The sequence below is a fragment of the Papilio machaon genome, chromosome 7 (genome assembly GCF_912999745.1).
Source record: "Papilio machaon chromosome 7, ilPapMach1.1, whole genome shotgun sequence".
NCBI lineage: Eukaryota > Metazoa > Arthropoda > Insecta > Lepidoptera > Papilionidae > Papilio > Papilio machaon.
This window is the reverse complement of record NC_059992.1, coordinates 5,315,169-5,342,405: the sequence shown is the minus strand read 5'-3', so window position 1 is coordinate 5,342,405 and position 27,237 is coordinate 5,315,169. Positions and strand designations below refer to the sequence as shown.

At 30.3% G+C, this 27,237-nt stretch overlaps 1 protein-coding gene across 1 annotated transcript in view; it reads right to left on the bottom strand.

Annotated features, from left to right (window-relative positions):
• LOC106714704 overlaps positions 1-23,120 on the bottom strand; it is a 62,685-nt gene extending 39,565 nt beyond the window's left edge. Inside the window, exon 1 of the mRNA XM_045678636.1 lies at positions 22,873-23,120. Coding sequence (XP_045534592.1) covers positions 22,873-22,945 — 73 coding nt within the window. The 5' untranslated portion in view covers positions 22,946-23,120. The remainder of the gene's footprint in view (positions 1-22,872) is intronic.
• Between the last annotated feature and the right edge of the window lie 4,117 nt (positions 23,121-27,237).

The following is a 27,237-nucleotide window of genomic DNA, read 5'->3' as shown; positions in this document are numbered from 1 at the left end:
AAGTCTCAATATTTTTCAATATAATTTGATCGAATAAAGTGCATTGATGTATAATTTGGTGTTGATTGAATTGCAGTGTTTTTGGCTGTAATTTTAAATAGATGGATAGTTTAATAAATAAATTTGCTAAGAAGCTTTACTTATCTTGAAATTTAAATGCAGCTATAAAATGAAAATTTAACGGAGTCGAGTAGTAAATTAAAAGCCTTATTAGAATTAACAAACACCAGCTTGTAGCAATTCTTAAAGTTGTAAACATTTATTTCCCGCGACTTTCAATATAACAAGAAAAACTTGATAAAAAATGTAAGGAAGAAAATAAATAAGAAATGTCTGGGATCGGGCAATCGTAAATTTACCTCGATATAGCTGAAGTACCGCGGTGACTTTTTCTACTTCGTACAATTCAAGTATATACTAGTAACAAGGAAATTGAAGAAAATGTATACAATGTTCTAAATACCATCATTAAAACATCGTAATGAGTATGGAGCAAATATTATAATAGAGTTTGACTGCATGAGTATAGATTTCAACTTCAATGTTTATCGCAAATCGGATAGAATATTAGATAAATGGCCTCTGATGACACCATAGTAGGTAAAATGGAACTTACATAACTTTACATATAATATAAGTTTATTATAAATGGTATTCAATCCCGTTAACAATTTTTCATTTTATAAAGAAGTTTTTAAAATAAGCTTTTTAGTATTAAGCTACGGCCATAAGAAACGTACGTAAATCTGAGTGCATGGCTAGTCTACAGAACCTCTAATGTAACATATGTACGTGCTACGCCGTAGCAAAATAGGTCACTACGCATCAAGTTTGCGTGCGGTAAAACATTAACAACACTGATTCATGACTTGCAACTTTGATAATCATCTAAACAATGCAATTTACTGGCCCTAATAGATATTGATGGGAGTATTGAAATGTTTTGAATGCCGTCAAATGAGATAGGGTTAGTGAAACGACTGTAGGAGGCAGGTAGAGTCATTGTTTGTACGTAAGGTTCATTCTTATAGTTTAAATGTGCATTCGTTCATCATTATTCTAAAGGATTTATTTTTATTTATTTTATCTTCATCATTTAATATGGTTTGCTGCATTTAATAATGAAGCTATGAACGTTTTTTACCAATCGCACTTTATATCACATACCATTTTTATTGTATTATGTATTGTTATATTATATTAAAACATTAAATGAATTAAGTAATATGAACAGTACTTAATTAAGTGGAAACGGTTCGTTTGTCGTCCTCTCGTTTAACTAACTTGATATTGCAAGCGGCGTTACACAACTCTACTAACACAGTTTGATAATTAACAACTAACAAAATAACGAATTTCTAATAATTGAGTTGATTATTTTCGCTGAATTTGCTTTGGACTACAGTTTATTTTTGCAATTCAGTTTATCGGAAAGTGACATTAAGAAACTAAGTTGTTTTTCTCTCAGTAACAACAACAGTTTTATGTTCTCAATTCAGTATCTTTAAGCCAGGACAAGAAACGACTGGGTTAGTAAGTTTTAAAATGGGATACTAAATTGTCAATCGACTTGTACAAAAAAATAAATAATTTCTTAATCATCTTTTGCTTTTAGCTATTATAATCCTAAGAAAGCTATTGCTTAAGACGGATTGTATTATAAAATAATTAACATAATATTTAGCGATAAGACGACCCACTTTAGAGACAAGGAATGTTGAGTGGAATGTATTTCATATTCATGTTGCCGCGACGGCAATGCAGGTTTATATTTAATCTACTAAATACTCTCTAATTATTTCCGTATTACCATATCATACCATAAAATGAGTGACCACCCTATAATTTTAACTTCATTATATATATAGCTTATGTCCACAAAAAAACGTAGTAACTAACCTATGCGCTATTCTAGACAGTAATCGATCTCTGTGCTACCTTTCATCCGGTTCTGTTTAGCCGTTTTAGAGTTATCAACGTCCATCCATACAACTAAACCTTCACATTTATAATATTACTTATTTAAAGACAGTGGATTGTGAAACCTTTCATTGTAACCAATAGTATAGAATATTATAAGTCATTTTTTAGAAAAATATCTTACTTTTATTGTTTTATTTAATTCAAAACACTATTTAACAATAGATAGAGTTTATTACAATTTTAGCAAATGTTTTATGACATGTCTGTTAAACAATACGATGATAGAACTAGTGGAAAAGTTTAGTTCACGATGTCCCGTCTTTATATTTTTTAAATATCTGATTACGTTGATTTAACAAATACTTGACCACGATCCTGTCTGATGGTGTTTGTTCTAAGTGGTGATGTGCTCTAAAGATAGCGCTAGTTAGTATCTAAGTATATATGATTCGAAAATTCCACTGTCCATTAGAAGCGCTTATGCATTTCAGTTTAATTAATAGTTCCCCTAGCGTGGTGCAATTTATCACAGCAGGAGGACGGACAGAGGAAGTTACCACTGCGCTGTCACGTGCAGCGTGATAGATGGATGTCCCTTTAACCGAATGTATTCATCTTCGCTCTAAAACTTTTTTTTACCTCAGTTTTTGTTTTGAATAGGTTTTTACTTGCCTATGTGTGAATTTGTCTTCATTTTAGTGGAAATTCGGTTAAATGTAAGATTTATTAAAAGAAGAAATGGCAATAATAAGGCGATAATGATCAAGCATGCTTAAGTATAACGCCCAAGTTCGAATAAAGGTGTGTAAAATCAATATTTCTGTCTAATTATGTAGATAATAGCTAAAAAGTTAATACGTACTACTTTAAGACGTTAATAACACTAACTGTAAAAAAATACGCACCTTTCTTAATCATAATATTATTTGTCAGAATTTTATTAAATATAAATATATGTAACCCATTGATTTATTTTTTAATAATTTTATTTACAAGATATAGCATTATTTGCAAATGACGGTCCTGTGAATTCGGGTAAAATTTGATTTCAACACGTATTCATGTGTTGGTAATATTCATTATTATAATTAATTTTAAATCAATCGAACTGGAGCCGACAAGTTTATTCAACATGAAAAATCAGGCAAAGCGAATCAAAAATAACAAAGCCAATTAAATTACACAGAACTGAAAATAATTTACAACAATTAATCACGCTATAACGATCAAAGTGTTATGTCAAATTTTACCCGTTTGTCGAATTTGAATTTCGAAAGAAAATTGATAATTTTCTTCCTTTTCATTTTATAGCTTTAAGTTTTATTTTGTGTTAACAGGTAAGAATGATTAATGTTCTAGTTAAAAATAAAATAGTTACAATGTAATAAATTTTCTCTTCTAAAATGTAAGTGATCCATTATACTTAAATCTGGCGTTAAGTTTTTCAAAGCAACGACGACCCAGCTTGACTTTGCTCCTTTTATCAAATTATTCAAGCTTAAACGCGTTAGCCTGTGACCTGCTTTAGCTAACAAGCAAACGTTGTCGAACTACTCCTTGTGAATTTGTTAAAGAAACTATTAAATTATAAAAAAATTAACAAGATATATAAAATACATATTAACTAACATTAATTTTAGGACAAGACCAAAACTTTAAATATTTTATTATCGACTTAATTTTTTTTATATCATTTATTTTTATGTTTTTGTTTATTTCTTATATTTTTTTAAATGTAACTTAATTATATAAATTTATTTCTTCCGCTAACTGCATACTTAAGTACACTTTGTGATATGATGGTTTAATTCAACTGCCAAGTAAGGCAATTTACAGGATATTCATGCTGTAATGACCGGACTTCTGCGATAATTACTCAAATTAAACGAGTCTTAAGAAACAAAAGTTTGAGAAAAATGGTTTGCACTTTATGCGACTCTTATATTAAGTACTAGCTGTCGCCGGCGAATTTCGCCGCGCGGAATTAAAAAAAAAAACGCTATGGAGCCTATGTGTTTTTCCAGACCATGTTCTACGTCTGTGCCAAATTTAATTATGATCCGTAAAGCCGTTCTTGAGATACCTTCAAACAAATATTCATCCATCATTCATCAAAACATTCGGATTTATAATATTAGTAAGATATATGCCACTGTAAGCTTTTCTGAGGACTATATTGAATAGTCGCTTAATCCAAAGTGTATGAAGCTGTAATTTTCTAGTCCATTACTTTTTTTAATTACAGACAATGAACGTAGTAATTTGATCTATCATCAAAGAATTTACTACCGGTAATTATCATAGTTAATTTAAATAATTATAAATTGATAAATGTAAGTTAATTTTATTATAAAACATGTTTATTTCTTAAATTATACGAGTAGTTTTATAACAACACAAAGATATTTCAGGGTAAAGTTACAGAGTTTGTAGAAACACCATCTGTTTTACGAGAATGTTGGTGCTAAGTTAGGAGATTTAACAGCTTACAAAGTTTCTGTATTACTGCAAATAATTAACATATTCAATGTTTATTGAATATGTTAAGTTAGTTAACTTGAATGTACAGCATATATCATTATAATGTCTCAAAAATATGTTAAGTTACAAATTATCGATTTCAGACATGATTTTTTTTAATGTTTTTATATAAATTTATTAAGAAATAAGACATGTACTAAATTACAAATAATTACTTATAATATGCCCGCATGTGCTAACTACTTTCCAGAGAAAGTCCTGTCAAAATCAGCCCAGCCGTTTAGTAGATTACCCGCAACAAACACGGCTTGCGATCACACAGACAGACAGACAAAAATATAAGATCTACCTATTACCTCACAAGGATTGCATTAAAACGTGATAGGAAGGCTAATGTGCATATGTAAGCAATTATATCTTATCTACGAGTAACTTGCCACGATCTAGATCGAAAGCCAAACGTTGATTCATTATTAAGCTTCTATCTCCAAGCTATTTCAATCAAGTGAAAGCTGTTCTAATCAAACCGAATAGTACCATATAATATATATATAATATATATATATATATATATATATATATATATATATATATATATATATATATATATATATATATATATATATATATCACATTGCTAAACGCAATTAAACTATGAACATGCTTAATTATTAAAAAGAATTTCAAAATAATCACGCTTTAATATCCTTTAAACAAATATTGTTGTTAAAAATACAAAATGTAAGCAACAATGCGACAGACACAACAATTATAATCTATATACATAATGCAATTTGTATGTGTATTTTAAAAATGAAATAATCATTATTTCGTACACAAGGTGTATTTTCGATGCTGAGGATGAAAAACTAATTTTGTTTTTCTATGTTAGTGTATCTGGCTGCAATTGTTTCGCGTTTGTTCCGGGTAAGATGTAACTGTAACGGCTGGAATGATTTGACAGGACTTCGACGGGAAGGGAGCTGATGCACTTCGAGTATATTATAGGTTACTTTTTTTTTTAAATTCCGCGCTGATGAAGTTTCGACTGCTATCTTAGAACTTTACTATAATAAAGGCTGGATTTTTCGTGTCACTATTTTGCAAATACAAATAAAAACATTTTAGTATCTTGAAGATGTAAGGAAATAGATAGATTGGTACATAGTTGGAATAATTAAACTACAATCGTCAGATGAGATGCTCGGACGCACACAGAAGCAAAAGAATAAATGATTAAACAACGCAGGTTACATTAAACAGAATAGTAACGCTGAAATCCAATGGGAGTCAAGCGTGTGCAGCCAGTAACTCTGTGTTCCAATGTGGATATTGTATCGCCCGCAAGGGACCACGCTTTATTTAATAGGAAAAGAAGAATATTAAAACAGTTTATCTTCATATACAGACCCGCTCAACGCTTACGTTCGCATATTTCGTATAAAGAAAACTTTGTTCTTATAACGCTATTAAGGCAAAAATATTAATACCATAAAAAAGTTGAAACTTTTATAAATAAATAAACATCTTTTATTGTCCAAAATTACACAATTTAATATTTTCGTGAGAAAGGTTGATATTGCGAGGTATGTTAAGTAGTAAAGTGAAATTTTGTAATGTAGAGAGATAATCTTATAAGTCGGTAATTTATAAGCGTAAATTATGAATTTTCTTATGTATTTATTTTCAATATAAATGTACATTTAAAACTGGGTTTAATAGACTATTGTAACTAATAAACAATTCATTAATTCTTGTTATTTGTATTTGGATGATTTAAGTATTGGTTATATAAAAAAAATATTTCTAAGTTACGTTACTTTAAAACCAAAATGTAAAGTAAGCGTTTAAGTGGAGACACTTGACCCATGTAACATTGAAGGGTTGCAAGGGTTCCAAGGGTTACGGAGTACATACACAATATGTATACGTCTGGCACACAGCTACCTACGAACCCCAGGAATACCTCTCCTCTACCTGTTATCACCGATAATAGGAAAAATATACAAAAGAACTTCTGCGTAAAACATTGTTACTTGGAAGAATAAAATCTTAACCGTTGCTCAGGAATAGGAATTATAAAAAAAAATGCGATGTTAAGTAAGCAATACTGTATTATTTTAATGTACGAGACTTAACGAGGGTTTCCACCAACAAAATATTTGTACAGAAACAAATACTGTTGTTTCTGTTATTTTAAGGAAAATGAGAGGAACTATATTATGTTTTATATAAGTGTTTCGGTAGAGGAAACACACTGTTAGACATGTATTGGTAAGTTAAGAATGTCTTTTATTTTCTATCTTTAGTCTTCAAAGCACAGATTATTTGCGGTTAAGTTAGCCTTCACAGCGATAACGACAGTTATAGCTAGTTTACTTTTTATGCCATATACAAATGTCGCGAATACTATTGTGGGAATTTCTACTATAATTGAATGTTTTTTACACTCGAGTGGAGAGTTTACGTCAGACTTGACCTACTTATTGTTCGCACGAGTGCATTACTAACTCACAATAGAACTGAAAAAATTTCAAGTGGAATTTGTTTTCTACTTTTACTATTATTATATGAGGCATAACTTTGTGTTGTATTTTATTGGAGAAAGGGATTCAGAAAGAAAATAAAATAGCGAATGAAATTAAAGTGCAGTTGACTCTTAGTAGAGGTAAAACCGAAGTCAAACTCTACTTACTATAAACCTTTTAAAGCCGATCAATTTTTTGAAGTAATTAGAGTTTCGTTAGAAAGTAATATCTCACATAAATATGAACATTATAAATGCTTCAAATATTACATTATCTATCTCAAAAATTTTACTTGCCAAAGTTATGTGCTTATGCTTTTTGATAAAATCGATACAGGAAAATAAACCATCATTAGATATTTTTTAATATATTATATTCTCACCATGATCATTATTTTTTATATAGCGTATTATGTAGAATACAAGTGAGTAAATGAACATGTCTATTAATACGTGGTAGGCCGAAGTAGAGATGGCCAGATGTCGTCGAGCGAGATCTTAAAAATATCGGCATTAAGAGCTGGATGCAAAAAGCACAAAGTAGACCAGTGTGGAGGAATTTACTTGATCAGGCCCAGGCCCACCCGCGGCTGTAGCGCCTCAGATGATGATGATTAATACGTGAACATATAGCGCGAACGGATGAGTGTGAAAGACTCAGTAACTTAATATGACGAAGAAGTACATACACCTATTTTAATCAAATATAAAAAAAAAACTTCTTTGAATATGAACGTTGTTTGTAAAAATTAGAACAATAGGCTACCACTAGTAATGTTCGACTAATAATAATAATAGTTTGATAGCCAACAAAACCAGACACAGAAAAGTATTTTTTTACTTTCTCTCGAGTTCTTTTATAATATTACCATCGGTCATTGATAATTGCAAAATGTTTAATCAATATAATGAAGTGATGCAAGTTAATTACAGCTAAATAAATAAAATGTCCATTTTAAAAAGTTGCCCTTAAGTGTTGAGGGAGAAACATCTTTTCAATCTACTTGAAGAGATACCGCACGGCGTTAGCTAACACAATTTTAGGTCGACACATTGAAGATATTGAAACACGAGTGCCCCCGAAGCCATTTGAGGCGAGGTGTCTCAATGAATTCAATTTGTTGCTTTCAATTTCTCAGAACTTTCGGATAGAATATATCTTGTAAACATTTACTCATCGGTTGTCTGTCGTGTTTTTATAAAACATCGCGTTTTTTGCATTTTAATTTAATAGGGTAATTGAAGCAAAACGTTCAATTGTTTTGATCCTTTCTGTTCCTATCTTTTCTACTTACTAATTAATTTAGTAATGTGATCCGCATACTGATGACCTTGCCACTGACTTAAGACTTAAAATATCATTTTACGAAAGACACGCTAAAACCGTTTCTTTTTTATAAAAAGGTAAAATGTTACCTAGTTCGTAATTTATCGTGACTTTTTGTGTAACTATTTCCGCCGATAATTAATAGAGAAATAAGGATTGTATTTCGGTTAACTCAATTATTTAAGATTAATTATATGGTTTGTATTGTTATTTATAATGAAAGCTTGATGATAAGTAATTTTTCACAACATTATTATAAAGCCTACACATTCTTTAAACATATTAAGTATTCATAAAAAGCTTGTGATAGTAATAAGGTTGTTTTGAGGTAGCTGAGATAGAATTTTTTATTATTTGAAACAAATAGAACCACAATAAACACTTTTATTTGAACAAAGTTCCCACGAGAGGCTTTAGTACCTACTGGCCTAATTACTTTGGGAGAGGCCACAAGCAATTTGCATCTGTACTTCGGGTCTGTAGTTTGCGAAATAGCTGTGTCGGTTGGATCACTTTAAATTTGAGTTTAGCGAAAGTATAAACCGAAAAACCTTAAGTTTTCGATTTAACAGTATAGTTTAGTAGTTTTGCTCATAAAATTACAATGTTTTAGAATGTAAGCAATGAACGTGTATCGAAAGATATTAACGTGTAAAATTATTACACAGATTCGTTGAGAGATACCGTCGTTTAAAAATTAATCCTGGAAATATATCAAGGTACTCGAATTCTACTAAACATCGTCTAAAATATAAGTGAAGCATTTAATATGGAAGGAAGTAATCGTGTTGTAGATGGCGATAACATATCTCTGATAGCTCGTAGCGGCGATAAAGCTGCCTGCTGCGAGTTGCGACCCTCTACGCGCTACGTCGTACGCTACGGTACGCTACGCTGCTACAGATAAGCTTTCTCGTAACGCTATTTAATCCACTTGTAAGTGAATTGTTTTATATTAAATACAGATTTTTTACTTTCAGATGGTATATATAGGGAACTGATGTATTTTACAATTATGTATAAAAAATATATATTTAATATCAATTTCTTTAATTGAACACAACGATCAAAATTAAAAAAGCGATATCTAAACTTAAGAATTCGTGGTACATAATTTAATAACTTTATTCAGTTATGAAAAAAAATTAAGTTAATTAGTTGAATAGTGGTTTTAAATAGATATTATTAGGGTATTTCTATTTATAGACGTTTTCCAAGAACACACGTAAATAATCTAACCGCAATAATCAAAAATGAAAAATGATAGATCAAGTTTATCTTAGTGCCTTATACGAGTATGTTAAAAGCAGTGACTTGCTCGATTTCTACTTATAGTCGAATTCCCCAAATTTAATATCATTATTAGACTAAGTATAGTAAGTTGTCGTTGTTTATATTCTTAAACAACAGTACATAACAAATATATTCATATCGATGTTGAAATAACAATAATGAGCAGTAAAATTATTTTACTGTGCGACATGCTAATGTGTTTTTGATAAGGCTAGAGCTAGATGGCGGCCACGAAAGCCAGCTTATTTATGATCATACGATGATAATGGTTTAAAATGGACTTAATGAGTTTTACGATATTCAAGCATGAGATAGTGAACTTATCTAATTAAAAATTTATTTTCATGGATGTATAACTAACAGATACATCTATATATAAAAGAAAGTCGTGTTAGTTACACTATTTATAACTCAAGAACGGCTGAATCGATTTGTCTGAAAATTGGTGGGCAGGTAGCTTAGAACCAGGAAACGGAAATAGGATAATTTTTATCCCGTTTTCTATTTTTTATTCCGCGCGGACGTATTTAATAATATACATAAAAAAATGATAGGTCTCAAAAACTCCAAGGGTCAGTTATTAGCAAATAACTTTATTTATACAATTAATTATATTAGAGTGTCTGTATCTAATATAGAAAAAAATATTCCGTACACAAGATGTATTTGCGTTGAATATGACAAAAACATATTTTTAAAATTGTTATCTGTCAAATCTGCAAATCCGTGTTTGTCGCGACAATCTCTCAAACGATTGGACCGATTTTGACGGGATTTTTACTGAAAAGTATCTTATGTGTCCAGGAGTAACTTAGACTATTTTTTTAAATTCCGAGCTGACGAAATTGCGTGCAATAGTAAAGTTTTGTGGTATCACAAATAGCACGAAAATTAAGACCTTGACGCGCGAGCTTGCATTTATAGAAATTTATCGACTGGCTTTTGTCGCCGGCGTCCGTCGTCCGTACTACCTAAATAATGTTAGCGGCGTTAATTTCACAAACATATTATGATTTATTGACTATACATATTGTATAATGAGTACAGCTATTTTAGAGTTCAGACTTCATGTTTTAAATTTATTCTGTTCTTCTGTTTTCATTTTAAAAAAAATCGTTTTAGTATGTATCGGGTATCTGTATGATATATTTTATTTAAACTGGTCATTTTGAAATAATAAGGCTAGAGACAAATTCGTTGATACAATATCTTTCATCAGTAATGGACAGATATATAAATGATAGTTAACAAAATATCAGCATATGTGTAAGGGTCACTGCCACACTCACCGTGTACTGAGACCAAAATCTCTTTATAAAATATTAGCTTTTTCCCGCGACTCCGTCCGCGCGGAATAAAAAAAAAAAAAACGGGGTAAAAATTATCCTATGTCCGTTTCCTGGTTCTAAGCTACCTGTCCACCAATTTTCAGTCAAATAGATTCAGCCGTTCTTGAGTTATAAATGGTGTAACTAACACAACTTTCTTTTATATATATAGATGTAGATAGATATCTTTATCTTTGACAAAACAGAGATAACAATATGTTATAAACGATGATTTGAGTCTCAGAAACCCACGGTCAGAGACGTTAAATACAGTCAATACAGTTCAGTTAGTGAATTGAGTACAGTTCAATACAGTTACAGCAGTCTCTTACTGTAAATCTATCTATCTTATATAATATTACAAATGTGAATATTTGTTTGAATATTTGGATGGATCTCCGGAACGACTCAACGGATCTTGATAAAATTTGGCACAGATGTAGAACATAATCTGGAAAGACACATAGGCTGCTTATTAGTTTTTTTATAATTCCGCACGGATGCCGTAGCGGGCTACAGTTAGTTTATTATATTGGTGTATATGTTCAAAGGGTAGATTTAAATCCCATAGCCTTATAATAGTGGAATACCAAAGCAGTAAATTATAGCGCTAGTTTTCATAAAACTAGATATGCACCTGTCCCATATTTGATTTTCCCTCATAACTACCCTTAGCCATGAGTTAAATTAACTATCTATTCCCAAGCTGGATTATGACATCGATTTAAATGCAATAGTAAACTTATACTAGGATGTTCCAAGCCGGTGATTTTATGTCGTTAAATAGTTAAATTTTTAGTACTAGAATATTGAGATAGGTTACGAGAAGTTCAAGAAAACTTTTGCATCGAATGAACTAACAGAAGAATAAATATGAAATTTGTTCGTGAAAAAAAAAATGTAAAGACGAATATTTTGAATACAACTGTAGTAATTTATAGTGCGAACGATTCGAGGTCGATAAATAATATGTTTATCAAATGGACTATCATTATACCACTCCGTATGATTAATTTGTCGGTAAGTGTATGTCCATTAGACATTTTACCTAAAAAAAAAACACGAATAATAGTAATAACTCTTGCTTTTAGATTATATAGTGACATAAAACTCTTGGTTTTCACTTCGAAACCGTAGTGTATCCTTTTCATTATTTCGATAACAGACATTGGGCTTTTATATGAAAACTCTAGACAGTGTCTCAAATATATTTTCAATTAAACATATGTCAACCCTTTTATCGTACACTGATATTAGACATGACCAGATATCATGGTAACTTGAGAAATAAATAATTACTAATTCAGAAAGTAGTTTTGTTGACTACTTTGATGACCACAATATAAATCACCAGCGGTTAAAGGGTGAAAATACGTGTTTAACTAAGCAGTGTCTAACCGTATTTTTTGGAGTAATTCAGAATAGGTTTTTATACAAGTGTTACAGCAGTGGAATTTAATGGTAATACATTTTAAATGATTGATGAATGATGAAATGAATGATTTTAAAAGAAGATAAGCTTTTAATTACTGCATTAAGTAAAAAAAATGATGAAAGATTGGATATCTTATAAAAAGGTAAAAGAAATAAATGTTATAGTGTTAGATCGTTAAAGTTCAGTCAAGTTATGAAGTTTAACGCAAATTGCTACCTCGATTAGATTAGAATCGCTATTTGTGGCGAATTGTTGTATAGGTTTTGTTCAAGTAAAATTTGAAAATACAAATTTAATTACAACCCATTTTTATACAGTAAAGAACTTTAAGTTTTAGTAAAAGTTTAGTAAAGAACATTCAGTAATTCTATTACTGAAAGCATTAATAAATTATGCATTTTATTAATTTTCATTGAATTATTTTGGTGTAGTTTGTGTTTATATAATACTAGCTTTTACCCGCGACTCCGTCCGCGCGGAATGAAAAATAGAAAACGGGGTAAAAGTTATCCTATGTCCGTTTCCTGGTTCTAAGCTACCTGCCCACCAATTTTCAGTGAAATCGATTCAGCCGTTCTTGAGTTATAAATAGTGTAACTAACACGACTTTCTTCTATATATATAGATATTAAAATTATTTTAAGTAAGTTTTAATATATTAAAATACTTTCATATCATATTGGCAATTGGTAAATAAATATTCAAATTTAAAATAATACATAATGAAGTACATAGATACATTGTTAAATTTTCTCGCCATTTTAATATCGGTTTACTGACGCATAATTTTTTAGTTTCTTTAAACTACTACTGACTAGTCGTGAAACTTTTTTTTCTAGTTTAAAAGCTCCTAACTTAAAAAATATAAAGAACTGTGTACATTCAGCGCTGGTTTTTCTTTTTCGGGAATTGAAACAATGCCTCTTGGAATTATGCATGAGCTTGTCTCACATAATATACCCTCTGCGATTTCTGTTTTCGCGGAAAAAAAAAATTGGAGGAAAAATTCAACTTTAAAACCGTGTTCGCTGCAGATACATTTGGGACACCATCTATATATATAAAAGAAAGTTGTGTTAGTTACACCATTTATAACTCAAGAACGGCTGAATCGATTTGAATGAAAATTGGTGGGCAGGTAGCTTAGAACCTGGAAACGGACATAGGATAATTTTTACCCCGTTTTCTATTTTTTTTTATTCAGCGCGGACGGAGTCGCGGGTAAAAGCTAGTATTAAATAAATTATGTGTTGGGATTAAAATTTAATACCTTAATTATAATCAAGTATTTTTTTATGAATTGTTTACTGAAGCTACAATATATTTATGATTCTAATCTAGTCTTGACGATCGTATCTTGAGTTTTAACTACAGTTATTTCTGTACACCGGAGTATTACCATCCCTCTCACAGTTTTTGAAAAATATTGAGATGAGAATATTTTGTGGTTCAGTTCTGGCGATGGAAACTCATTGTTACCACCATTAAGTGTAACAACTGACGGCACAAAAGAGTATAATATGATATATTATTTCATGCTCACATGTATGTATTGTTATATACATGTACTTTTAGTTTCAATTTATGAAATTGTGTAGAGACTAGCGTGACTGACACCAAGGTGTAGCTAATAGCGCCAAAGGACGCTGACATCACACGTGTTATAATACATGTTCCACTGGGATTAAACGCCATCATTAAATGTCACAACGATTATTATGATAATTGAACTAGAATGAAAATGTACAATACATTACAATGAATGAGGTTACAATTTCAGATCGGTAGTCTGTTACCAGCTTCATCAAATACTACTGCCCGCGACTTCGTCAGCAATTAAAAAAATAAAAGAATATGTTAAAAAAAACCTTATAATATGCCATGCATCATCTACCTTCCCGTTAAAATCGAAACAGCCGTTTCGAAGATTTCCCGGAACAAACGCGGACCTGCAGTCAGACAGGCAGACAGACGAAAATTTAAAAATAAATGGATTTTCATTGTCAGCAACGCAAATTCATCATGTTTGCATTTTCTTTTTCGACATTACATACAGTAATTTCAATTTGAATAATTGTATAAATAGATAGAGAAAACTACGTTTTTTTATGTCTTCCCAGTTATTTACTTTGTTAAAACAAAGAAAACAATGCTTTATTTACAGGTCTATTGAGAGTAAAATTTGTAAATAATTATACTATCATCATATTAAAACAAGTATATATTCAAAAATTCTTAAATAATGTTACGAGTCTCTCTAAACCTTTTTAAGTCAACAAATTTTTCATCGTCACGTTTAACCACTGGAAATTCTTTTGTCTTTAGAGGTGCAGTGCGGTGCTCAGGACAGCTTACTAAGATTTTACTCTTCAGTTATTTATAAATACAAACGTTTTTCAATATTGAGTTATTTCACAGACTTCTACTGAGCTAAAATACCATAAGCGCCCGCAAACAAATTTTTACAAAAAAATGTGAAAGCTTATGGTTGATTTCTCTTTTTTATTTTTAGCCACTATCCTAGACATCGATGTCACGTGAAATAGTTTTCCGAGCATAAACATAGTCCAGTACAAAGCTTGACCTATATTCGTGACATTTAAGTACCACAGATGTGTCTGAATTGCCGCTTACATTATATAGTAAGTACGTTTATATGTGTTGAATTCATAGTTACGACAAAACATTTGTCTATTCATTAATTATAGTTTATGAGAGAAATGTTTGTGTGGGACGAGTTGACGACGAGTGGGACCATTTTGTTTATGAAACGCTTATTTCTGTGTAATATCTACCTACGCTTTAGTTGACTTAAGTATTTTTATTACTTTGATATTTATACAGTTAATAATGAAAGATGTAATCGTGTTGACAAAAATATGGAGATTCAAAGATATTAAAGAAGGCTAATAATTCAAATTAAATATTTAGTTCACATGTTTAACATACAACATAATGAAACCTTGCTTTATTTCTATTGATTAAAATATTTTTCCTTCATCAATACTAGAAAATTCAAGGTTTGTACATCGCTGGTGTGTTTTAGTTGTAATTATATATTGTCCGCTTACATTAAATGTCAAATAAGTAGGTCAGCCTTGATGTAAACGGAATATCGCGGTCTCACTCTTTTATTGTTAACTTTATAGGCCTTTGTGTGAAGTGGCTATTGTTTTTTTTTATTACGTCCCTAAGTTTATTTGAAAAGTACATTTTATGAATAAAATTTAATTACTAGGTGACGCAATCGATATTTTTATTCCAAGCGCCTCCGGAAATTTATTATAAAGTTAAAGTTATTCGAAATTAAAAGTTATAAATTCGCCAATTCATTAAATATGGAAAAACTTTTTTATTGTGAAGAAAATGACCTTCAAACATATGATAAATATTTAAAATACGGTTAACGCACAAGAAAACTTAAGCTATTACTGTAACTATTAAAACTTAATACGTTAAAACTATTTCATTTCAGACGAGGTTTCGCGTCGTATGCAAACTTATAGTTTGAAAAGTTATTTTAAACAAGTTTTTGAGAAACGGCATTAAAAGTTAATTTTGTTTTTCAAATTCTTTTCAAGAGGAAAAAACAAGATTTTATGCTATGTTAGAACCACTTCGACATGATATACTGACCATTCTATGGGTCATCATTGTGGAAAAGCTTATATTAAAAATAATCCCATCCCTCTCATTTTCATTATACTAAGACTACGGCAGTACTTTCGGCAGTAAAGTTTCATAAATACGTATCCAATTCCGTATTCCAATTAATTTGTAATCGATACCAGAAGTATTTTAGAAGATAAATCCCAAACGAGAAATAATAACACTCATAAGAAACATGTTTTGCGATATCCAACATATTATGTATTAAATTGTTTTCCCTTTGTAGATACTCTTCAAAGTTAACTTGGAAATCTTTCGAGGAATATATTTTTCATGGTAACAAAATACAGAACATCATAAGGAATTCACAATTAAGGAGAATTATAAGGAGTTCAAATCCCATGATACGTTATGAATAATAAATGCGATACTTAAACACGTTCAACTATACAGAAGATGTTTTAAATCATAATGTTATACTTGTATTTAATATATTGTCAGCCATCACATTTTATTTGAAAAAAAAAAGAACATGTGTAAAAACAAGTATGATGACAGTCGAAACCCGCAGTTAAGAATGGCTAAAGGAATCAAGGATCAGCGTGTGTAGAAAATGTAACATTCGACTATCGCTATCGCTAGTAGAATTGACAAAATATGTCGAAATTTATAGGAAAAATATATACACGTGACATATCGAAAGTTATTGTCACTTCCATTCATTTTTGACTTTTAAATTAGTGACTTCGCTTATCGAACGCTACTGGGTCTAGCCCCCCTGATAAATTATCCGACAACGTATAACAAGTATCGTGAAAACGACTTGCTTCTTCGTGGCGTCGATACACGATGTTTCTCATCTTAAATGTCCCTTTGGGAACGTTTATGTTCGGCCTCTTGATTTTCTTAATATTTAGACGGTTTGCCAAAAGCAAGTATATGGATGATCAAAATAAACTTCTTACTTAAACTAATAAATGGATGCACTTGCTGAATATGTCGCCTAGACTCGTAGATACTATATGCTACGTGGGCTCGCTTCAAATTTGCGGATTTTACATGTAAAATATTACAATGATAACTCACAGAGAAACAGGTTTGCACGCTATCATTTATTCATGTCTAAAACGTGGTTAAATCAAGTCTTGAATAAAATATCTTAAAGTTGTTGACAGAGATTCATTTGCTAATTTTATAAGTAACTTAAAATGTCACATTGCTTACATGTAATTCTTAGTGTTATGTCCTTGCTATATTTTGGTTACTAAAACATAGTATTGAAAGGTATATTGTTTAATAATTTAGTACCCTACTACAGCTCGAACCGCCCATAAGAATACGCTACGCACAAAGGTACATTTTACTAATCAAAAATAGATTAGTTTAGTGCAGGACCAATCAATATAATATGTATATACACACACGAAAATAGTTCGAACACTATTGTTAAAATGTGATGACCTAATTTATTGTGTTTAAATCTCGAAGACAATTAACTATTTCTTGATTATTATAATCGAATCTGCAATAGACTTGATTTTATGATAATTAAGGAAGTTTTGTAATCGTTGTGTTTTCATGAGATGTATTTTTATCTAAATAATAGTTTTCCGGTGTTTTACTGGACACTAAGTAATATTGATAAAAGATAAATTTACCTTCTTTACTCACCAAAAATGACCTCAATTATTTTTATACGACAAAGACATAACAATAGTAATAACGTTAAGTATCTGAAAGACAATTACTATAAAAGTTGACACAAATTGTATATCAGATGACTTGAAGTGCTGATGCTCTGAAAAAAGAAATTTTTTGCGAGGAGCGTACTTAAGGGGCGCTCAGTATTTGTTTACAACGTATCTTAAAAACTTTAGATTCATAACAAGATACAAAATTTATGTTTGCTATAAATTATAATTCAAATAGTATATTTATTACTTTACAACATACATCAAAGTTTGTAATGTGTAAAAAGAATCGAATTTTTATAGTTAAATATTTATGTTAGGTTATATTTCAATTTTTAACATTTCCTTTAAGAATACTGTTGTAAATAACAAGAGAGTACTACCTTTCTAATGTTTATTGAAGTGAAAGATATATTTTTAGAGAAGCTATTATTTTAGTCGATTCATTGAACAAATAAGACAGATTATGTATCACAAAGTTTGTGGAGCAATTCTAAGAAATTAATGTTACCTTCACTTTACGTTTACATTTTATTGCGTTTGTTTTTGATTTGAGATTCTAACTATACTCGTATGTTTCCTCTGCCTAAAGATTTGTATAAAACATCGACATACATTTAATTCTTGTTGAAAAAACAGCTATCAGCGAAACAGCTACTTATTTTTTGATCTTGCGTGTTTTTAGATATTATAGTTTTGTAGTTTTGAGGTAAAAGGGATTTAAGAAAAATTCAAAAAAATCAAAACAAATATGAAAGTAAGAAAAAAATGGCTCGCAGCGCTGTAGAAACAACCCTACAGAACGTTTCTTGTCACGAGTGTCCTTAAGGGATGTTGAATGTTCCATTCTCTTCCCAGCCTCACTATATAGTTGAAAGGCAAATATTAAAAAAAATGCAAACAAAAAAATATGTTTCAATAACCACAAACAGCTGAAGAAGGATATAGTTTTTATAGGCACTTAATTTATTTAAGCTAAAAATATTAAAGTACTACTACTTCGAACGATATTCTATGAAACTATTGCGATTAAAAAGGTCATAATGCCACGAAAAAAATCAAGTTTCTTAACACGTGTCTAAGGTATTACTACCGTTAATTTTTGAATGTTGCAATTTGTCTAAAACTTCCTTATTACACAGTAAGTGTTGTTTTTTTAATACCTTAGAAATAGTTTTTGCGATAAACTTACTACGAAAATTTACGTTTACTACGTCAATTATGTAGCTAAGTCAGAAAGGGATTCGTCTTGAATTTCTTTTTATATTTACTCATGGCGCGCCCACTTACAGTTTGGTACGCCCACGCTTGCGCGCAGTACGCCGTGGGTGTGAATCCCTCATTATATCAATGAAACTTCAGTGTGGCGTATACTAAAGAAAAGTCTTTACTTAACTACAAGCAGATCATTAATTAAAGTGTACTAAAAAAGGAGGTTTTTTTGTCGAGAAAACTAGACGAATCTGATCCTCAAAGTGTACAAAACATTTTCGCTAAACCCTTTTACGCAGTTTAAGACAAATTTATTTAGAATTTCATTGAAAAAAACAACAAAGTGCGTAAGTAAATAAAATTTCTCGTCCATTTTACAAGCAAATAATAGGACGAAATATGATTTGAGACGTTTATGGCCGGATATGTGCGGCTGTTATTTATGAAATTGGATTAGACTTGATGGCTTTTTTTACCGAAACTATTATTGTAAAACATTAATATTACAGAAGTAAAGAACGTATTTAACAATGTAACAAAGCTTAATTGCGAATTTAAAACTAGAATTATTTTAACAAAATCTTTGTAAACCTTTCGCATCAATTTATGTCGTATTTGCAAATAGAAAAATTCTAAACGATATTTTTTGGCAAATTTTGGTTAACTCTTTCATTTGTAATACGCTAAAACGTTTTCCTGTCCGCTCTTTGAATGCGAGCTTTTTACGGATTTCGGTGAAATATAAAAGGACCTCAGCCCTTAATTTGTTTTTTATTATTTTCAGAAATCTGATTTGATTTATTGCTGCAATAAACGTGGTTCCCTATACAACTGAACACCGAAACGTTTTGTTGAACTAATCCATTAATACTTATATAAAATTTCCATTGCCTTATTTTGCTCTTTTTCAAATTTAAGATATGCAAAATGCCAATCGTAAAGTGAACAATTAACATTCAGACGAATTTGGGAAATGTCGTTTCATCTTCGTCGTTGTTACACTTCGTTTTTAATTCATAATAAAAACATGGTTTTGAAATTTTGTTGTATTGCAAAAAATGGAAATTTTTTTCGGTAGAATTAAAAATTTGATTTAAGTGTTATGACGTAACACTATGGACTTGGTTGTGCACATTCTTATTTAAAACGTAATAACTGAGAGCAACTTCTTATTTATATCGATCAGTATACCCGGATGTCGTGTGCTACGAATAAAGTTTGCAAAAAATATCTTCAAATATCGTAACTTGTGTTTACTTGTGACAATCTCATAAGCTTCACACGTTCGCATTTGCTTATAATTTTGTTATTTTATTACCTTACATGTCTGCAGAGTATACGGAAGTTAAAATAAATTATATTATTACGACCGAAACTACTTATTTGTTTGGAAAATTATATTCAAAAACAACATAGCAGCGTCATCTGTCGAGTTAAATTTATAGTAAATCCGAAGAATAATATATATCTATCTATATATATAAAAGAAAGTCGTGTTAGTTACACTATTTATAACTCAAGATCGGTAGAACTGATTTAGCTGAAAATTGGTGGGCAGGTAGCTTAGAACTAGGAAACGGACGTAGGATAATTTTACCCCGTTTTCTATTTTTTTATTCCGCGCGGACGGAGTCGTGGGTAAAAGCTAGTTTATATATAAAAGAGAGTCGTGTTAGTTACACTATTTATAACTCAAGAACGGCTGAATCGATTTGACTGAAGATTGGTGGGCAGGTAGCTTAGAACCAGGAAACGGACATAGGATAATTTTTACTCCGTTTTCTATTTTTTATTCCGCGCGGACAGAGTCGCGGGTTAAAGCTAGTTTATAATAAAACCTATGAAAAAGCAAGGCAGCATTAACGTAGAAGAATGTGAGTCTCAATTAAAGGTAACAAATAGTTTTAATAGATAATTTAAGTGTGCTGAAATAATTATATATTGTTATATAATACTTTCACCTTTGTGGAAATACCACACGATCAGTCACATGACAAGATTGATTACAGCGTCTTTGAAAGAACTACATATAAAGTCTAGCAAAAACTTGTCCTTGGCCTTTAAAAGTTACGAATATATGAAGAAAAATTCTCACAATGTTGGAAAATGACAAGACACATAATGAAAAAAAATATTTCTAAATACATATATGCATAAAGTACGTATGTATTCTATGAATAAAGGATTACAAAATCTGCTGCCTTTGAATAAACATTGATATTTCATAGAACAAAAGCAGAATATGTCCATTTCTGTTTTTTTAGCGATGAAATGGAAAAAATTGTTGAAGTAACGCCTACGTCGGCTATTGTCATTTAATGTAAACCTATTTTAAAATATGAGATATAAAAGTAGGAGAAATAAAAAGCTAAACATCTATACCGACAGATATTTTATATACGTACTTTCATCAATATTAAAGCATATTTTGAAAAATAGCAAATAATTAATGCAGCGTAATTTTGAGCAACTTTAATACGTGTAATTTCAGTCGAGTTTATACACTAATGATTTTCAATATCCACAAGCTAAGCTTCGATAAACCACGTGCTGTTAATTGATCGAATGCGATTGTATCGTTTTTATTAACGTACCGTAATTAATAAACGTGTATCGCATTTTAATGAATATGAAATACAACATTCAAGAATTGCGAACATTAAAAGTCAAGACAAATTATACGTTAGAAATAATGTGACTTGCAGGGCTGCAAAAACGACTCGACAGAGACGTTTCTCGTCACAAGGGTCCTTAAGGGATGCTGAATGTTTGCTCATGCCCTTCTTAACTTAGAAATACAGTAAAGATTTTACGGTCGTTGCAAGTAATGTTTGAGAATTTAACGATATTTACAAAGATGACTGCGGAGGACAATTTGAAGATAAATAAAGTAGAAAAATAAGGTGTACCAAAGGAGACAAAGTTATAAGATATCAAGGTTGTACTACAGTTTGTTTGTATAAAAGCATAATCGCTGAAATAAACCCTTTTAGGATGTAAGGAACAGGTATATCAGATTCAGCCTCATTACTATTTTTTATTCCTGTCTAATCAAAGATACATTAGCGTGCATGCAATACGACAACTGTGATTTACTTTTGTTCCATATATATATGTAACAATAATACAATACAATAAATTTACAGCAATACCAATAAATTTCTTCGTAACATTCATTTGATTGTTTTCTATTTCAATCAGAAAGTAAAACGCAATCACTTGATGTGATGACACATTATATTGTGAATGTTAACGAGAGGGATCGTAACTTTTACGTTTATGTTCGTATTTCACGAGCCGTACGATAAATAGCATCACGTGGTCATATAACTGTTTGCTGGTGACAGTACATAGAATTAATTGCTTCCAATTAAGTTAAAGATATGTCTTAATTTGTTACAAAATGAACTGACCTGATCGTGATTATGGGAACTCATTATAATTATCAGTTTTTCATTCATAAAAAGAGCGAGCTATCAAAAATCGCTAAAATAGCTAAGTGGGTATCTGCAATAAGTTTGAATTACAGTATAATTATAAGTGACAAATCTTTATTTCTAATGGTTAATCTAAACTTGGGTTTCCACCATCAAATCATTTCTATAAAAACATGTCATAATTAGTTTTCTGATATGAATAATGACAATATGTTTCTGTACTAGCTTTTCGCCGGTTAATTCTACGAGTACTTGGTATTTATGAAACAATCCGTAGCTTTTACTTTTTTAATAAACCGTATATTCTTATACACTCACTTGGGAGTCTGGATCGAAAGAACTTTAGGTAGCAAAAAATACTTCGTGCATTTAAGCTTTTGTGCAATTGCATTAATTATTACAAAGATGTAAAGTTTAAAGTTGAGTATTTATGTTTCAACAAAACTACACACCGAAACTTTGTAGTTTTGTTTAAATAAAATATTCAACTTTAAAATAAACGCGAAGCAAAAAGAAGCAAATCTTTCCAACTACATTCCTATGTAGTTAAAGAACATAAAATTATAACAAAAAAACATAATTAAAAAAATATATTCGATGCATACTCACCAGCAATAGCTCGTCCCAGCAGAAGAATGCTGAAGAAAATCGACAACAAACGTTTGGTCCTCCGCGCCGCCATCTTGTTCCTTGATCACAACCAATATCAACTATCACTGCAAACCATTCCTAACGTATTCATAACACTAATTATTAATTAAATAAACATTGAACACATTGTCTATTAACTCTTTCATTAATGTTCAACACATTTCAATATTTTAAAGTTGAACATTTAAATATCCAAGAACACATAACATTACACTTTATTCAAAACGAAATTTAATTAATTGAAATTACCATTTCATTTTCATTTCATTTAATTTCAAAATGTTAGTTTCGTTACATTAAATTTGTAATTGTATTCTTCTTTCTAATATTATAAATGGAAATGTTTAGATAGATACATATATGGATGGCTCAATGTATCTTGATGAAATTTGGCACATATGTAGAATATAGTCTGGGAGAACAAATAGGCTACTTATTAATTTTTTTAAAATCCGAGCGGACGGAGTCGCGGTCGACAGTTAGTAACTAATAAGAGGCAATGTACACCGTATTGATTGAGTTCTTCGTCGAAGGCAATCATGGTGGTGGTGATATACTTGGCAATTTCAATTTAACGTGACAGTAAGCGCATTATATGGGCAATAGAAGCGAGCGTCGTAACTCGTTCGTTTATGTCGTTTTTCACGTCCTACGCAGTAATAGCTTCACGTACCAAGCAAAACCTTGGAAGGGAAGGTACGAGGTGGGCATAGACTCAACAAGATAAATAATAAAAGTATTTGGAATTTATCACCTCCACCATCTTGATTCATGATCCAGTTAATGCTTAATATTTCAAAAACTCAACGTATTACTTTTGTGGCGTTCCAAGATTAAAACGTTCGAAGTCTTTGCTAGTTAAGAAATGATCTCGAATTTTTATTTCGAAATGAAAATTGTTTTGAGATCGAATTTATTTTCGTCCTACCATTTTCGACATTTTCTTTTTCAATATTCCATCAATGAGATAATATCTCATAGTATATCGTCATTTTATTAATCGAATAAGAATAGATACATAAACAGAACATCTCTATTTATATAATCGAAAGATTGTATAAAGATTTATTACAGGGTAAATCATATTTTTCAGTAAAATTTGGTATAATCTATCTTAATGGAAAAGCTTATTACTTTAAGATCGGCAAGCGCATTATGTAAGCATAAAATTAATGTCGCCGCTGTAAATAAGCGAGTAGTGCACGTTAAACTTCCTTTCCTCCTTATAGAGCTTTAATGATGAAAGCTTTAACCTTTATATTTGAAAAATATATTTTTTTTTAATTTCTTTGTATTATTTGAATAATAAAATATTGTATTATTAGAAAGTGCAAATTTAACTTCTGATAAAGAATTACCTAATGGTTTATTTTGTAAAACTTTTGTTTTATAAAAAACCTCACGGCCATTATGTTGACAAATCGCTTTGATGAAGCTTATGAATGGAACGGAATTTATTTCAGTTAATTTGATTTATCACCTCCACTTCACTCGGAGTCAAAAGCCCGTAACTTACAGCGCTATAATAAATCTGAACTTTTTCTGATTTTCAAAATTTTCCTCAAATGTTTACTAATTTTTACGAGATAACGAACGTAATGTAAGTGTTATTTTTAGCTAATTAAAAAAATCATATGCAATAAAATTATTTTTTCATAAAAAATAAATTATCACCCACTTTTAAATATTAAGAGAAGACAGAACAGCATATTTAGTTTATGCCACTTACAAGCTCAAACATGATATCCTTAAGTTCTGTTACCATTGTACTGAAATAGTCTAAGAAGACTCTGTGATGGATGCAGATTAATTTCGTAAACTAGTAGTGCAACTGATTAATTAATTGGCAATGAATGTTATACGACCACTATATAATATGTTACTAATAAATTCAGTCTTTGTAAAAAGGTCGCACAAAAATGTTTTTTTCGTACTGTTTTCTTTCGTGTATTTCTATATATCACTGTTTTATTCATAACGTGTCGTCAGTAGTTATTTTTCCCAGAGACTAAATTGTGGGTAAAGTCCTTCGAGATATTTCCACACAGTTGTTTGAATCTATTACGGTTTTTAATAGAAAATATAAAATATTTTTAGCCCAAAAGTCGAAATATTTCGGAAGGTTTTGATTTATTGGTCTACTAAATCGTCCTTTTATGATTGAAAATTTTTTGTTCAAAAATGTTTTATGCGCGATATTATACACTAAAAATAAATGTAAAAAGTATGTTAAAATCTTAGCGGTGGTATCGATACAAAATATCTCTTTCAGACTAGAGGGAAATAAAAGTAGTCGAAAAATAGACTCTGCCTCTCTTCATTTATTCTGCTTTATCAATTACGATGTACGGAAAAATAGTAGCACTTTGACTTTAGTAATCTTTGTGTAATTTATTAGGAATATTTTTATAATTGTGTAAATTTTACGCTTTATTTTATTTAAAAGAAGTTATAAAAATTAGCGCTTTAAAACAAAAAAACAACTATATTAACTAATTTGCATTAAATTACATTACGAAAATGATCATATATGATTAAGATAGAGAAATTAATTTCACAAATTTAACAATAATTCCTTAAACTTACGACTGAAACTTTCTAGCAATTCTAGCAGTTGGTCGGCATAAAATTAATTTTTTTATTTCTTACAACATAAATTTAATATTAAACTATTTAGTTGTAAAATAATCACTACAAAACTTCACTTTATTTAAAAAAAAAAACAATATTTTTTGCATGAACACTGTTAGAATATTTCACATAGCTTTTTTTTGGTAAAAGCTCTACAACTTGCCTCACTTGTTGAGGGAGCGCGAGACACTTTTCCAACGTTCGCGCGCGCCACTGAGCGTGGGCGACTGCGCTTCCCGCCCATTCATTGAGCAACCTCGACTTTACTATGAATTCTCGATTCGAACTCATCTCACTGACATCTAAATATTATGTTGTTACTTATAAGTAAGCTAATTAAAAGAAATACAAAATATTTTATTAACTTTCGTTAAATAAACGCTTCAAATATAGAAGTCTGACAGATGAACCTTCTTTTAGACCAGCAATTAGTGTATAACTAACATAATTAGTGTTGATTTCACCTCGAAAGAATACATATTTTCAAAGTGGGTTCTATCAAAAACTGTATAATTAGAAAAGCAATTTTCACGCCATATTTGAAATTCTTAATTTCGAAATACTGGAATAAAAACATACTATAAACCCTCTTTTGGAAAAAAAGATAATTGTTTCAATACGAGCATTAAGGAATGTGTAAATTCACGGCGATAGTTATCAATGTACGGAACCTAATTTCGAGACTCGTAACACAATAAGTAGTGGAAATTGAATATATGCAGCGGATGTATCACAACTTGAGTTGGTTTATATTGCAAACATGTTTACTTATGATGTAATTAAATTAGTGTTAAATTTAGTTCTAAGTTTAAAATTAACAAATAATCGTGTTTTTATCTTAAAAAAATGCATATTTTCTTCATCCATTTTCTCAGTATACTGGTGCTCCTAATCGCTAATAACAGCAAATAAACGTAACTGCAACTTTGCAGCTAGTTATCTCATTTGTATTTTTCATTTTACTTAATGTACGCTTAAGTCATATAAATCTTGTATAAATTAAGAACAAGTTAAAAAGAAAATAATATGAAACAATTTTTAACATAAGTATAGATTTAGTGTTCACGCTTACATATCTTTGCTATGTTATTTCGGTAGTATCTTATGAATGAGTGCGACTCATAGGGTGTTGGTATTCAGAGTGTGTAGGCGTCGAAGGCGTGGAGATTTCCGCGATAGAGGACTCCCTTTATGAAGGTTGTTGTTTGAATACCCAAACGATTACATTCTCACTTGAGGTTTATGTAGACGGTATTTTTAGAAGCTCGTTTTCTTGTTTTTTGTTCTTTTCAAACAATTTATGTAGATTTTCTTAAACTGTATGAAAATTATATTTATGTTTTAATAGTTACTAGATATAATTAGTTATCGAATTCGTTATATTAAAAAAAATATTCATACTTATTAACCTGATTTCATAAAATATTTCTTAACGTAAATTCGAACGTAATATAAGAATATTTTGTTAAACCGAAATGAGTAGTATTTTTATTATGACAATATTCAGAGATCCATTAATGGAACTCTACTGAGGAACCATTAATTTTCTTCGCGGAAAGATGAGTTGCTTAAAATCTTTCAGTAAACCTTAAGGTATTGAATCAAGTCATGACCACATCTTTTTAAAGGTACTTTGTTATATTCCGTCGATGCATTTTAACGCTAATAAATACAACAAATCATATAAATATT